The sequence below is a fragment of the Phalacrocorax carbo genome, chromosome 7 (genome assembly GCF_963921805.1).
Source record: "Phalacrocorax carbo chromosome 7, bPhaCar2.1, whole genome shotgun sequence".
In the NCBI taxonomy this organism is placed as follows: domain Eukaryota; kingdom Metazoa; phylum Chordata; class Aves; order Suliformes; family Phalacrocoracidae; genus Phalacrocorax; species Phalacrocorax carbo.
The window spans coordinates 13,950,126-13,966,256 of record NC_087519.1 but is presented as its reverse complement, the minus strand read 5'-3'; the positions used below and the strand labels follow the sequence as shown (position 1 = coordinate 13,966,256).

General features: G+C 40.1%; 1 protein-coding gene across 4 annotated transcripts in view; it reads right to left on the bottom strand.

Annotated features, from left to right (window-relative positions):
* Window positions 1–16,131, bottom strand: part of SCG3 (secretogranin III) — a 31,180-nt gene that overhangs the window by 13,085 nt on the left and 1,964 nt on the right. Inside the window, exons 1-8 of one of the 4 annotated variants that reach the window (XM_064456401.1) lie at window positions 12,256–12,632; window positions 11,500–11,552; window positions 10,892–10,937; window positions 10,582–10,797; window positions 9,449–9,591; window positions 8,172–8,333; window positions 7,675–7,852; window positions 5,630–5,746 (exon numbers count right to left, since the gene is read on the bottom strand). In XM_064456401.1, the coding sequence (XP_064312471.1) occupies window positions 5,630–5,746; window positions 7,675–7,852; window positions 8,172–8,333; window positions 9,449–9,591; window positions 10,582–10,797; window positions 10,892–10,937; window positions 11,500–11,552; window positions 12,256–12,340 (1,000 nt within the window). In that variant the 5' untranslated portion in view covers window positions 12,341–12,632. Of the gene's footprint in view, window positions 1–5,629; window positions 5,747–7,674; window positions 7,853–8,171; window positions 8,334–9,448; window positions 9,592–10,581; window positions 10,798–10,891; window positions 10,938–11,499; window positions 11,553–12,255; window positions 12,633–16,131 lie in introns of those variants that run through there. The other 3 variants (XM_009500279.2, XM_009500278.2, XM_064456402.1) reach the window with 3 other exon arrangements.

Here is a 16,131-nt window from a genome sequence, read left to right as displayed (position 1 = left end):
TGGACTGAAGCAGCACACAGCCGCCTCTACTGTAGGAGTGGGATGGAGCTTAGTTTTGTAAGTTCAGTGACACCCTCTTTACCCCGCACCCACATCATCATCTCAAATCATAACTTATGGTCTCAGTGCTCAGCTGTCAACAGAGAGATACTGAATTCAGAAAGTAAGGGGGTTTTTATGCAGCTATTAAATACAGTGAGAAAAATGAAAGTATTGCCCTCCTTTCTTTGGAAACTAAAACCACTTGTTAGGATACAAAACCTAGATTTTCAGGGACTAAGCAATATACTTGTCAAAAGAGACACTACAAGGAGATGGAGATTTCTTAAAAAGTATCCGGTTGGGAAAGCATCGAGGAGGCAGTGAAGGGAAACAGAAGAAGAGGCAATGTATTTGCAAGAAGTAACTGCAAATTTGGAGGGTAGATAGCAATAAGCAAAGGAATGAACTGTAATATATTCATTTTGGTTCTTGTAGACATGATATGATAGTCATGTAATGTGGTGGGAAAAACTACTGGATCTCTCCCAAAAAGACATCTGAGAAAATTTAGATCCTCTGGATACTAGAAATACTATGCTCTCACACATATTGCCCCCCTCAGGTGATGCCCATTTTACTGTCGTGTGTAATGGTTCTGTTTTTTAAAACTGTGCAGTTAGCTGTCATAGACTTTTCACACCATAGCTACCCTTTTTTTTTTTTTTTTTTTTATGCAGTGAGAGTCTGAATAGGGGAAAATAGAAAATAAGGTCTAAGCAGTGGGGACAAAAAACAATTCACGTATTTATGCAAATGCAAAATTAGCATGGGACAGATATGGATGAGGCAATGGATGAGGCTACAGAAAGAAAAGCTATAAAGTTGCAGTGGCGTCTGTGATCAACGCACTTCCTAGACTCCAGTCTTGCCTGGGACTTCTGCGCACTCTCTGTCCCCACATCCTTTTATCATACCTCCATGCAAATTCATCTTGGGTTTAACTATTCACGTATACTCTTTACACCATCACTGCTGCTCCTCAGTATTTGGCCCACTGCCCCCATCTGAGGTGCCCCTGATTTCTGCTTTTCAGATATGTGAGAGTCTGTAGTCTTCCTAAGAACAGTACAGTATACTGGCATCTGTGTCACCTTAGTTCATCAGACACAAAATAAACAGCAGAGAAAAGAGAGTTGCCTGAAATTAAATAACTCCCACTGTCAGCTGTATGCATCAGTCATTTGATAAAGTAATATTGGGCAAAGAAAATCAAAGGGAAATTCAGATAGGGAAAATTGATTAAAGGTTTTAACGCTTATGAAGAAAACCTACAGTAGCAACAAAGAGCCCTTTGAAAAAAAGGACATTAAAAAAAACCAACAAGGCAGTATACATGAACAGTCCCTGAATGAAATACTGCCAGTGCCCTTCATCTCCCATGTCAAAATGAAGGAAAGAACAAAAGGTCCACACAACACTTGCAGCCTCTGGCACTGGTTTAGCCACACCTTCCCTCACCCCTTTCACATCACAGTCTGCATGAGGGAGCATCTGCTTCTGGAGACTGAGTAGGGAAAGATGATACCAGTCTGTGCTGTGATCTGCTCTTTGCCTCTCACTCTTGGCTCTGTGCCTGTTCTTGCCTAACTAAACAAATATCAGGATCAGGCCTTTGGCCTGCAGCATCTGTGCTGATGAGAACTTCAGGGATTAGTCACAGTATTCAAACGAGCCCTCCTCTCGCATGAAAAGGCCAGATTGTGTCTACTACGCACTGGCCTACGCTGGGTAAATTGCAGAGCTCTGCGTTCTTCAGAAGTGGAGCTGTTCAGGGTACCAAGCGTGAATGCGAGAAGCAGAACAGCTATTCCATATTCCTTAGCATGGACAGGCAGGGGCATGTTAAAAATCAACATGGGGGACTTTATGCCTTTTCTGTTTCCTCTGGATTTTTTTCCATGCAGCCTCAGTCTGACTAAAAGAGAATGTTATAATAAAACAATATCCCAACAGTACCTTTAGGAAAGGACCAAATTAATAAGTGTACGTATACCTTAGCAATAGCTCACCAATGAACCATCCATCTCCCTATTCCTAGTGTGTCTTGCAGTTTTGTCTTCTTTCCAATTGTCCATGAAGAACAAATGATGAGGGGGTAGAAGAGGTAAGCAGAGACATCTGTTCATGCCCATTTCTAACCAACACAATCTCCTACTCAGTCACGGGGGGAGTGTGGATTCTGACGGTGAGTCAGAGCCAAAGGGAGGCGGTGTGAGAGGTGGCTTTGGTTTGGTCTATGGAAGGAGACAGCTGTGACTCAATACTGCATACTGATGAGCTGGAGCAACTTCTCTATTTCCCTCCTAACTAAAGCGGCGTTTGCTCCCCAGCCAGTCTGCTGTGGGCTTTGTGTTGTACACCGTGGCTCCAGTATGCTCTAGTACAAGGAGGTGAAAAGTGGGATCCCCCTCAGAAAACGCAAAGTTTAAACTTAATTTTCTTCCCACTCCTTTGCCTCTTTCTCTTCTTCAGTGTTGTTCAGTTGTGAAAGGTACAGAAGCCCTGATTTAAAAACTCAAAATGACCAACCTCAGTCATAAGATGAGATAAAATACACATTATCATACACAGTATCATGGTGAAGCGTCTATATAACTGTGAGACAGGAAGTACTGATGGCAAAAGTTTGTCTTACATGTACTAGTCAATATATGAGAACTCCACACAAGAATACAATGTGCACATAACTAATTTACATTTCTAGGGTAATAGTTTGTTAGATTACACAACTTTCATTTGGTTGGGGTGCCAATGGATAAATTTGCTACAAATCTACACTTGTAAGCAGGGTACAGCAGAAGAATATAATCAATGTACTGTGTAAAAAGAATTCATACATACACTCCAGTGCCTCTTAAGAATTTGTCTATCATCTCTGAAAAGCGCTATTTTTGTTATGGTCCACTAAGCTCTAATTACAAATGTTTCCTAGAACGATTCTAAAAATCATTCATTATTTTGCTGTCATTAGTGGGAGATGATTTACAAATGTATCCAAACAAACTGGCAGAAACCATTTGTTCCTGCTTCTAAGCTGACAAAAATATTATTAAAATAAATGTATTACAAAATTATAGTTTACTTCACATCATTACTATAAATAGAGCTTTACCAGGATGGTAATGGACTGATATGCTTTCATTTTAAAATTAGCTAGATATGCAGGAAAAGTCACTCAGCACGCAAAAAAATTCCTCTTCTTTGTGCGGTGTAGGTGAAGCTTTTCCTTAATCTGTGATAGATGGCTCTGATAGAAGGGCTAGCAGGGGGAATCTCCACCATGGCAGTACATGTCTGTTTTGCTTGTACCACACTGCAGTTAGATCCTTTGTAACTTAAAGCTAAACCCAGTAACATCATTCAGTGCAGCTGCAAGATACTTTCCCCTAGAGTAAGATACAATGATGATGACATAATGCTGTGGTTTCCAAATCCCAAACCAGCTGTTACTGGTATATGCATTCAAATTCACTGTCTCTGCATCCATGTGAGCGGCACGAAAACTTGTTACTTGATTCGGCAATTGATTTATTATTTTGAATGTATAATTTAGGGACATAGCTTATGCATGGCTTCAGCCACAGAGTGGGGAAGAGTAATTTAGGCAGTTTCCTACTGTAATAAAACACAACTAGCATGGGATCTGCTCACTGATTTCGGTTTGAGGGAACAATTAAAAGCTGCCTATTTTTTTAATTGCTTCTTCTCTCTGACAGACATTCATACTAATTCCATTATCTGCTATAAATAAACACAGCTGGGGATCAATCCCCTAACCCAAACTGCACCAAGAAACACAGTACCTATGCAAGTATTACTGGGTATGTTGTGTTGTAACTTTTAGATAAATAAGGGTGGCAATAAAACTGCTTCCATGCCTATGGATACTGCAAGAAGCTAAGATCCTCCTGTGCTTGCTGTTCTTGAATATTTGAGAATATTAACTCAATAAATGAAGGTCAGCTTTAAAGTAATTTCTCAACAGCGAGTCTAAAAAAAAGAATACCACAGAAGCAACTTGAGACCTATGAGAAAGCTTTTTCCACTACAGTAAGTTTCTTTGATGGAGTACAAAATCCATCTCTGCATAAATCACTCATTTCCAAGGCAGAGTCTGGATACATCAGTTGATAGTCTTGCTTTAAATCCAGACTAAATCAGACCTCTGAAACTCTTAACCTAATCCCTGCCCTCTGTACTATGTCATCATGGCAATTTGTTTCCAGGGTTACAGTATTTATTTACTCAAAGTAAAGCCAATGTGAACAACTGCCCTGAATTTTAGCAGGAAAAATGCATCCCTAGTGTAATTCCATTATCTGAGTGGTCTTGCGTCAGGGATGAATTTAGCCTATTAAATTTTGGCACAACACTATCAGTGAGGGCAATATCTGCTCAAGCATATTATCTTCATTTGTAGAATGACAGTGAAACCACTGTGCTTGTAATCAAGCATTTCTTTTTGTGCATCTTTAAATGCACAGGCAGCCAAAGAAATAAAGAGCTGAACTGTAGCATAACTTGTCCAAATATTCCAAAATTTAAGGACTTCTCACAGAAAAAAAAGGGATAATCTTGGTCAGAGATATAATGAATTATTTAGAAAGGAGGTGCAATCATGCACTGAATGTGTATCATGATCCACTGCATTTTTTGTAGCCAAATAATTGATAATCAATCCGTACAGTTACAGTTGCATCAATCCATCATGTATCTGCAATGGCCCATATCAAACATGCCAACAGAAGTCATGAAAGATCATTGCCAGTCCTATCTCTGTGACGGGCTGATTTATGAAGCTGAGAAATTGCCCTGAGGTTAACAAAAACTTTTCAGGCTAACCCAGACCAGGAATTCTTCAGAAAAATGAAAGGGTTGTGCAGAGCTTATACAGATAAGTCCTTCTTCTGTAGCTTTGCTTGTTTAACTAGAAAGGCTATCAAGAGTTAATACAAAAGAGTTTGTAAAAGCCAGGAGAGGTGTGTGAGAAAACAAAACAAAACAGTAAACCAAAACCAGGCTTTTCCAAAAATCCCTCTTCATGAAATTATAATGATTTTACAAAATCTGCATAGCCACGGACTATCAAATGGATCCAGGAAAAAGTGCTTCAAAAACTACTCCTGTGCCAAGATGTAACACTTTCCATAGATGAAAGGAGTTTTACTTGGTAGAAGACCATAGCATTAGGTCCCATAGAGATGACAGATTAAAAGTGCTGAAGTGCTGCATTCTTTCTGGAAAATGCAGGTATCCTATCCACCCCAATATAGCTGAGCAAAATACTGATAAAGCCTGACATCAAGCCATTGAAATCAAGTGCGCTTCACAGGTGTGAAAGTGGAATAATCCTCTAAATACAGCTGATAAATAACCCTTCCTTCATTAGATGGAAATACTAAAGCAGTATGGAATTCAACCTTGCTATAATGAATGATCAACCATTTAGAAGTACAGCTTTAACATTTTGATGAACAAGTTTGAAACAGGACTTGTAAGAGCAAGGAAGATGAGAATATAATTATCACTGTTGGTAGAGTAAGAACTTAACATTAATAACACGGCTGCATAAAGTATGTACTCTCACCCAGATAGGAAACTCCTTCTTCTGGTGTGATTGTTCCATATTTAACCATCATCTTCACAAAATCAATCAGGGTTTTCATAATAGTTATCAAGGTCTCTTTCTCTTTTGCCTCCGTCTCTGTGTGAGGGGATAAAGCAAAAGTAGTCAAAGACTTCAGGTAACTCAGAAAAACTCAGTTCTGCAAACTCTGCACAAACTTCATGCATAAAAAATTACCTACTCACTGAAAAGAAAATGCTGTGCTAGATTAGCAGAGAGAACTCTAAATATGCTTCCCTTTAAACTGCTCCTGCAAAGTACAGCTCAATATACTTTAAAACTTCAGGGTTTGGTTCTTCTTTATAGATTCTTGTCTTGAAGGTCTGGGTTATGGAAGGCAAATGGTATTCATTCCATGTTACAGATGAGAATGCTAAACACAGAGATGAAGTGACTCGACAGAGTTCAAATTGCTGGTCAGGGGCCAGATATGGGCAGTTTTCTAAAGTCTCTGTCTTTTATTTGTCTGTGAACTACTTAGTAGACCAGTCTGGCTCTGTATGAGGAAGATAGCTCAGAGATCCTTTCTTCTACAAGATCCATGGGTTCAATGACAAAAATATAAAGTTCTCAAATGAGATTGTTACCATGCACAAGACTATGACTCACGTACCGGGAAAACACAATATTATGTGGTTGGGAGGATCGTGACTCCAGAATAGGATACAAACAATGATTTTTCATTATAAAAATCTATCTTCCTTGCCCATATGTCTCTCTAACTATCTTCACGATCACTGCTTCTTAGCTTTCTTTTTCCACTGTGTTTATCTGCTGAACAATATTACTGCTATTATATTCTGCATTATATTCTGCATTAGCAGCATGAAACTCCCCCATCACACAGTTACACAAGCTCTTCCCGCACCCCAGGTTGTCACTGAAGCACCCAACAGAGCCAGGGGCACTGTCAGACAAGGACAGTCAGAAACATACTCCCAGCCGTGGCAGAGGCCCAGACCCTTTGGAAAGCTACTGAACAGGTCTTTTATTGCTGTCTGCAATTTAACACACGTCTGTAGGATGCGACTGAATCCCCTCTCCTCCAGCTTGATACAAGCCGGCAGGTGAACAGCATAAAGCAGGAGACAAGGCAGAGATGTGCACCCAGTGGGACTGGGTTCTATTTGCTTGATACCCTGCTAAACCCAACATCCCTTTCTGCTTTGTGAGTAGAAAAAGGAGAACTAGCATGCAAAACTACAATGGGAAAATGAAAAAAACAGGAAGAAGAATATGAAGTTTGTAGATTGGACTTGAGCAAAATATGCCCTCAGGTTTTTCATTCTAGTTCTCCACTCAGGTGTTTATAAGGACAGTTTGAAGCAAGATTAAGGCTCCTGCAGGACAAGGATTCTACAGAATAAGTTGTTGCTAACTGCTGGAGAGAGCTGAAGATATGCTGGCTGCAGAGGGTGAGAGTGGGTGTGTAGTAGAGCATGCTGACAAAGGGGCTGTGGCAAGGTGCCACAATCTTGTCTGCAATAACTGGAAGGCAATGATGTCTAGCACCGGAATAGGAAGAGATGTGCAGAGCTGTCATTGCAATAAACAGCAAATCTGTGGTTTGTGAAAAGGCTGGGAGGCTCAGACTCATTTACTGGTACCATCACTGTGAAGATTCTACTGTGGCTTATTCTTATCTCTGTTGGCTTAGAAGACATGGATGTTACTGGAAAGATGTCTAGAGAAAACAACTTGCCAGTTTTTCATCATGCCCTTACAGGAATGAAGAGAATTCGGGACTCCCAAATCATACAGCACAAGATGGGAAGGCATACCTAGGTCACACAATTTGCAGTTTTGAGTGCGGCTCCTCCCACTGTTTTGCCATACTCACTAATCAAATTAGTTTCTGCCATACATCTTAGAGAACATTTTTAAAGTACATGGTCTCTTGCAGCTAGGGAAGCTGTGGGGAAGGGAAAGGAGTAGGAAAAAACCAGAGAGAATCTTAATTTTCTATTTTTTTCCTAAATATTCCCATAAACTCATGATGAGCTCACCTGAGTTAAGACTTTTTAATAGTGCATAAAAGTTTGGAAAATATTGGAGGTCTTCAAAATTATCTTCGGAAGGCAGCTCATTTCTTCTTTCCAAGATATTAGATGATGACCATGTGTTATCCAGAGTATCATCAGTTTCTCCATTAATGAAACTATCCTGATCAGCTTTGCTTGGTGTCTCCACAAAAGACATAAAAAAATAGTATATATAAGCACATTGCTTTTGGTGATAGAGTTAATAGAGCAATAAATAGCATCAAAATCTTATGCCAACATTTTCCTAATTATGAGGTGAAGACTATACTATTTCTTAAAGTTTTTTCAATTTGGCATCTGCCTTAAACCTCTAACTCACGATTTATTCTTCTATCTGATAGAATTTCTTTAAGAACACCTTTAGTTTCCAGATTGAACTAATTATTCTCTGAAGCAAAGCAGTGTATTGGTCTGCTTGGACTGACTGGCAAGTGGGTCAAAATGATTAGCTAAGAAATTACCATTCTTTCCTGTTGCTTTTCTGTTGTATCACTGTCTGCTCTACTTGGAGGGTAATCAAAATCTTCAGACTCCTTCTCACGATCCTTTGCTTCATTTGCAATTAGCTGCTGTAAAACCTCTGCCACTTCATCTTCCAGGGTATAGGCCTGACTCTCTGTGATCTGTTAAAATATTTGTGCAGAATGCTTATAAAATACTGTGTTTTTCCCAGATCAAACGTCAATGTGAAACCTGAGCTTTGTAAATAGGTTGTTTCAAGTATGTTTGCTTCAAAGCTGAGCACAGCCAAATTAGGTGTAATACCTTCACTGATGCGTGTGTGTATACTTGCATACATATAGTAAAAAACCCACCCCCACACACATATAGCCTCAGATAGGAAAACAAACCCATATAGGGCTTAACACAATGGAGTCCAGCTTGAAAGATGGAGCTGCAAGTGCGATATACCTATATGTGTGTATCTGTATGTGTGTGTATATATATTTCTATATGTTCTGCAACTTACCTATGTACAGTTGAATAACTACAACAGAATACAGTAATACAGAAAGGGAAAAAGCAAATAGCTTTCTACAGCATCATCAAAATGTTTTCTCTTTGCTTCGTAACAACTGTCACTTGAATGAGAACTCTACCCTGCAGCTGTCCCACAGCTCCCCTTTGTAATCAGTGGGATTCATCATGCAATAGCTAATTGCAAAATCTAGTGAAGAAAAGATCAGGTTAGTATTTTAAAATACAAAGATTCCCATATTGCAATGTCTAAAACCATTGAGACATCCAGAGGTCAGACACAAACCCAGTCTTGCTAAAAATCAGGAACAATGAGAAATGCATCCTCAGCTAACCAGCATCGTTACATGCCCGCTGATGACAATAATTAGTAGGTGGATAGGAATGAGCTCAGACCTTTCTCCATAAACATCCAAAAGAAATTGATAATACAAAAGAACTCAAGGAGAATCAGAAGAGAAATTAAACGAAAAATGAGGGCAGACAGCAGAGGGAAGGAGTACAATCAGTGAATGCTTTTTCCACATCAAAAACATTCTGCAGTTTGGCCTATTTGTTGCAAAGCCATCACAGGAACATTATTGCAGAACTAAACCATTGTGCCCAAATGAGTCAAGAAGCTTGCCTGGAGTCTGAATCCCATTCATTTTCACTCAAGTCAGCATTATTAGCTGGACACAGTGTTCATCCAAATTGTTTTTTAAAAAAGTGTTAAACCAACCCACAGAAGAGCTAAATGAAGTGTTAACAAGATACTTACTAGCCCCAGATTTAGAAGTTTTGAAACAATCTTGTCAAACACTCCTCTGTCATTTTCCTCATAAATTCTTGCAGCAATTTTTTGAACAATGTCTTCAGCAGTCAAAGGAGTGCCATCTAATTGATGGAGGCCATCTGGATCATCTAAAAGGATTACAGTTTAACTACAGTTTAACTGTGTGCTGACTGTCCTAACTCATTTAGATTAGATATCTTGTAAAAAGTATCTGCCTACATCTTTTTGTCTTCAGAACAAAGCTACACTTTTCAGATACATTAGGAGTATACTTTGATACACATTTTGGAATCCATTACATCAGTCCCAATGAAAAGTTCTTCGTGTCTATTTTCTATGTCTTTCTGACCGGCTCTTTTGAAAGAGCAGAGATCAATGTCAGGAGTATACTCTCCTGTTTATAGAAAAAAATTGTATGGCTACTTAGATCAAAACAGATCGTGAAAAACAGCATCTGTCTTCTTGTTTGGATTCCAGCAACTGAAGTTTTAATTATGTAATAATTACTTATGGCAAATAATATTGTGACCAATGGGGAAAGTGAATATAAGTAAGCTTTAGTCTGTGATCAGCATATTTTGATATAATTAAAAATATCCTGAGCTAAATCCTGCTCTCAACTCTCAGAGGGCTCACTTAAAATACAAGTCAATTAACTACTCCTGTAGTAAAGGCAAGTATTCTTTGGCCTTCAGGAACTTCTTTCAGCTTTGTGATGAGGAGAATTGTCTAACATTGCACGTAACATTTGGAACAAATATATGTGATTTAGCTCTATATAAAAGTGCTTTGTCCTTTCAAACAAGAATAAATATATTCTAATTTAAAAATATGTCCCATTTTCCCTCCATCAAATCTAAATTGCTAAAAAACGTAATGCAAATTACACAGTTGGATTTTCCTCCACAGAAGAAGACCATGAAAATAAATAGCAATTCTTTTGTATTGTGTTTCAAAACTTAATTGCAATATGACAAGCTTCTACAATGGAAATAATCAAAATTGCACTCCACTAACAAATAGAGCTCATGTTTAGTGGTGAGTACAACATTCATGGTTGCAAGCAGTTTGCTAGAGAACTCTAACCTAAAAGCCACTGAAAGATTATTACAGAATACCTTGGAATTTATAATCCAGTCCACTTTTAGTGGAGTCATAGTCATCCACAAGCCTGCGGTTCTTGGTGGAGTCTGCATCATCAATGGCCAGTTGCTGTTCATACAAAGAGCTTCTAATTGACTCCCTCTCCTTTTCATTCCTCTCTCTTTCTGCTACTGATTTTAGCAGGTTCAGGTCATCAACAAAGGAATAATTCCTGAACTCTGGCTTATTTTCTGGAAAATATATCAATGCACACATGACAAAACATCTTATACCTATTTGAATACCATTATGAATATTGCTATAAAACCAGGAAAGATGTTTTACCTGTGGGATCTATTTTCCTGTTCTTGTCTGCCTCAGCTTCAGCAATCTGATATACAAAAATAAAATGAACAACCAAAACAACAAACAGGCAGTGGGAATAAATACACTAAAATGTGGGATCTCTTAATTTATCAATATCAGCAGAAGCCTCAATGCCTGATCTTCACTCTTAGTAAGAAGTTTGCCTTCATAAGGAGAACATGATAAAGCGCTTAGCACTCTGTTGGTACCACCGCATCCTCTGATCAGAATCAGACATTATGAGAAGCTGCAATAGACTTTCCATTTTAAGATAAATGCCAGTTATATTTTCCTTCTTCAATCCAAGCTCCTGCTACATTCCTGTAGGACGTCAATGCATCTGTGAGCTGTTGGAGCTAACGACGTGGTTTTGGAATGCTGGACAGTAAAACTCCATATACCAGTTTTTAAAAATTATTGAAACCCTATTTTGTACCCAACCCCATCAGTATCTACTTTACTGACAAATATATTTTATACTCATTTGTTAAGCCATTAGGATATTCATGGATATGGTACCTGAAGCCTCAAAATATTACGAGAATACCAAAACCAAAAACACTGGAAATATTTTCTATTTCACTTACCTGTTCCTCCAAAGGTCTTTCTACACTTAATTGTCTGTTGTGTATAGCTTTATCTAGAATAAACAAACACACACGTATATACTCAGTTATATGATGCACGCGACTACAAAGAGGCGGTACATTTTTTTGTTAATTTATAGTTTTCTCCCATAAAACATGGTGTCTTAAATATGATGCCAACTGCTAGTTCTGGTGAAAAAAAAATCAGTGTTCTTAGAAGAATGAGAATACAACAAAAAAAAAATCAGACATTCAAACAAAGCATGATTGTTTGGGGCAGAGGGAGATGTTCTGCAAAAGATGTACTAGAAATACAGATGTAGTCTCAGTAACCCCTTTCTGATGAGAAAACTTATAAACAAATTGGGAAAAATATGCTGTAACAGATTGACTAAAATAGCAATAATCGGATTGGCACAACCAAGAGATTAAAAATCTCTTACATCCACAATAGCAGGGAAGACAGGGAGTGAGAGAGACACTTGTGCAGCAACTGCTGCAGAATGGATGAAAAAATTGCTTGGAAAAGACTGAAAAAATTCAGAGCTTTTCCCTCTACCAGCACCTATCTCTCCACTTCAATATTAGACTTCAACTACAGCAATCCGGCGTCTTGCGCCAGGAAGATTGTTGCTGTAGGAGCTAATTGCTTTTAGCCGAGTGGAAGGAAAGTTTTTACTTTCCTCGATCTACGCTCTGCAAAACTTTCCCCACCTGGGAGAAAAATGGAGACAACGTGTCAACGAAGGTGCCTACCTTTGCCCCCGGGTTTCGGGAAACCATGCGCCCGGCTCGCCAGCAGCGACAGCACCTGCACCACGACCGCGAGCTTGAGAAACATCCTGCTGCTGCCCAGCCCCCTCGGAGGGCGCGCCTGGCCCCGGGACGGCGTGGCTGCTGGGGGACCCTGCGCGGACCGAGCGCGGCCGGCGCTGAGCGCGGCGGAGGCGCTGCCCGGCGGGCGCTGTCCAGCGCCGCGGTGCTGAAGGCGCAGAGCGGAGCCGGCCGCGGCGCGGGGTGAAGCCGCCACGGCGCTGGCTCGGCCCCTCGTCCCCGCGCCCGCAGAAATGGTCGAACCCGTCCCCGCCGCCGGCCCCGGGACCGGGGGAGGAGACGGGGGAGGGTCGCGGCCGGCCGAGCATGCGCGCCCCGCTCCGCGCCCGCGGCCCCGGCAGCCCCGGCGCGCCCCGCCCGCTCCCGGGGAAGGCGAGCGCTGGTGCCCCCGCCGCCTCGGAGAGAGCGGCCGCGGGGGCGCGGGGGTGGCCTCCGCCCTCGCTCGGGGCTCAGCACGGCAAGGCAAGCTCAGGGAGCAGGCTGCGGGCGGCTCTGCCGCCCCGACCGCACATCCGCGGGGAAGGCTTCGGTTTGAGGGCGGCTGGGAAGGGCTGGGCTGCGCACGCTTTTTCAGCTGTAAAAGCGAGATGCGGCCCTGTAGCGAAGGCCCACGAATCATTTACATCGCCCTCAGCCCTTTCCACTGGGCCGAATTGCACAGGAAAGGCATAGTCGCCAATGATTCCTTTTACTACAAAGAGAGGACATCAAAAGTTTAATTACAGCACATCGTGCTCTTTAAAATTTCAAATTAAAAAAAGCAGTAGCACAAATGACAATAAGCATGTAAGCCAATTCTGAACATTTTCATAAATTAAAATTTAGCCCGCACAGACACAGAACAGCAACAAATCCCAAGGGCCCCAGGGAAGACATTTTCACTGGTTTATGGCAGAACAAAAGATCACAGCAGTAGCTCTTTTTGGAACTATAGGGTCTGCTTCCAAAATGGCAGATAGATCGCAGTGTTTTTTCTTCAGAAAAGACATAATTTTGTAGTCATAAATGCATACACGCAGGGGGCATCTGGAAACACGGTAACACTAGAAATCTCAATACTTGCTAGCTGCTAAAAAAAAGGCCTAAATATTTGTAGAGATAAAGGGGATTGGTGCTTTTGCTACTGAAAACCAGGAACACGGGAACTGTTCAATCTCTTAACAACGTATAATACTATTATGGTATAAGCAGGGAAGAACACAAAAAAGTTGACTCATAATTGGACCATAAGCACTAAAAAATGGCAATTTCTTTTTTTTTCCTGTTAGCAACCACTGTATTTAGCACTCAAGCCTTTCCATATAATTTAGTTGAAATAGTGATAAAGTCTGATGCTCTAGTTTACATCAGACTCACTTCCATAAATGAAGCCACCTGTGACCCACAGATCCAGAGCAATGAAAATAACTTCCAGAAATACACTAATAACCCCAGAATCTTTACCTATAGCCGGGCTCCTATTCTTGGACCTATACCAGAGGTAGGAATTTTAGGATATTTTGGATAAGAACCTTTCGAGCATAGTTGTATGTAAGAACAAAATAGCCTTATTTATGCATTGCCTGGTAACCTACAAGGAAAATTATTATACTAAACAGAACCTTCCCTCACTTCAGAAGCACAGAAGGCAAGCAGCTTCCACATGAAAGTGTAGAGTAACCTCTTCCTCTGCCATCCTTAGCATATACTACAGAATATTCCTGATATAGAAAAATGAAAAGATCAATTCTTCAATGTGGCTTGATAGCCTATCCCAGTTTTGTATTAATTCAACAGTTCATTACCTATCTAATGTTCTTGGTGTTCAAAAAATGTGTACTTTCTCTCCGTTTACCCTTCCCCATACTTATTCTACACCCCTGGAACACTTTCTGCAATGCATTGTGAACACTTGTCCATTTATAGGACCCTACACATTTAGTCATTCAGACCAAAGTCACCATGCGATACAAAAGCAGTAAACGCATTTTAAATATGCTGAAATCAAGGTAGCTGTAGAGCAATGAGATCAGAAAGGGAACTTTAATTGGTGATGATAGTGCAAAGAAGTCGCTGGTTAAAAATACAGCCATTTATGGGCTATGTCAACATATGGCTTTGTCTGTATAATGTCTAACTGGCTCAAATGTGTTTATTTTACACGATATACTTCTGTTTGTGATGAATGTTTTTATTCATGTGAAATCTTTTCTATACTATTTCCCAATTTCATACGGTTTGTTACTTAGTGCTAAATCACCTCCTGCTTTGCCAAGCCTCTCTAACAAGACATGATGCAGGACACTGTAGGGGCTGGGACGGAGAGTGAGGAGAGAAAAGAATACAAAACCTACCGTCATCAAAAGAGAGTATGACTGCAGTGGCCGCTCTAGTTCTTGAAATGGTTAGCAAAAAACATGCCAGGAAAGCGAAGCCTAAAACTTCAGACACAAACCATTTCCCCATTCATGACGACTTCATGCAGAGGCCGTGCACCCACAGACACTTGCTGTAACTGGCAAGTGCAGAGCACAGCTGCTCTTGTTTGCACATTTGGCCCAGTACTCCTTGCTAGAGCACTGGAAATCTGTACGACATGACAGATAATAATCTCTGCTAATTATGACGAAATATGCTTAATCATTACAGGAAAATGGCTGGGTGAAAGTGCTGCCTTTGTTTCTCGCTACATCTCTGTTTTCATTTGGCATCATTTACATCATCTACTACTATACACTCCTCTTCCCAGCGCAGAGAAAATACGGTGAAGAGCATAAGCTCTTCTATTTCGGATTCTATTTTGGCTCATCCACAATCAATCCATTTTCTATTCTAGAACTATTTATTTCCAGTGATGATTCATGAGCCAGAAAGAATACTACTCGGTTATCAGATGCCAAGGAGAACTTACAGGAATGGCAATTAGAATGTTTTTTGTTGTGGTGAGTGCAGTTGATAGGCAGTCTAGAGAAATAACTGAAATGCAGCATTTCTGTGCTGTTTTTACAGTTGTTTTATAACCACACTTCAAAGTTTTTCATCTAGCTGATGAAAAGAGAAGGTACATGAAAGCAGAAAAAACCCACCTTGCCAAGTTTATGTCTAGATGGTAGACATTCCTTAATTCTGTAGATTTGCTTTTTCTACTTTATCTCATATTATGCTAAATGATATACTAAATATTCTAGTGCTTGAAAGAAAAAAAAAATATTGGAAAAGTCACTGGTGATCTTTATGCAATGCTTTAGATCATCTGACAGTAAGTCATGTATTTTGCACGTGTGCACTATGAATAGTCCTGTCAATTTCACTGCAATCATCAAAAGTATGAGAAATTAATCATGCACAAGCTTGAGGGTTTGTATTCTACAAATCATTTTACGTTCAGCATTTATTTGTACACTGCCTAAGGTAAAGAGAAGGACTTAAGACCCTAGAAACAATACAAATAAATAAAAAAGTCAAGCTATTGAGATTTTAGCATTTATTCAAGTGCCACTAGATTTACCACCAGCTCTTCCTATGCTTATTGAACTTACATTTTAGGTCTGCAAAGCCTGCAAGCTTTTCTAGCTTCTACAACACAATATGATGCCCTTTCCTGAGGAGTTCTTAACTGAGATATTCTTAACCAATTCATTTTGTAAAATTAACTTTAAAAAATACCAGTAGAAGTCTCAACTTAGCTTCAAGGAAATGCCAACTTTTAAATCCTTTTAAAACTACTGACCCCAGTTTGTTCCTATGTGACTTTTTTTTCTGATAATAAATCAATTTATAGCTTCAAACTTTAGCATGATTTTCTGACCAGGCCTATGC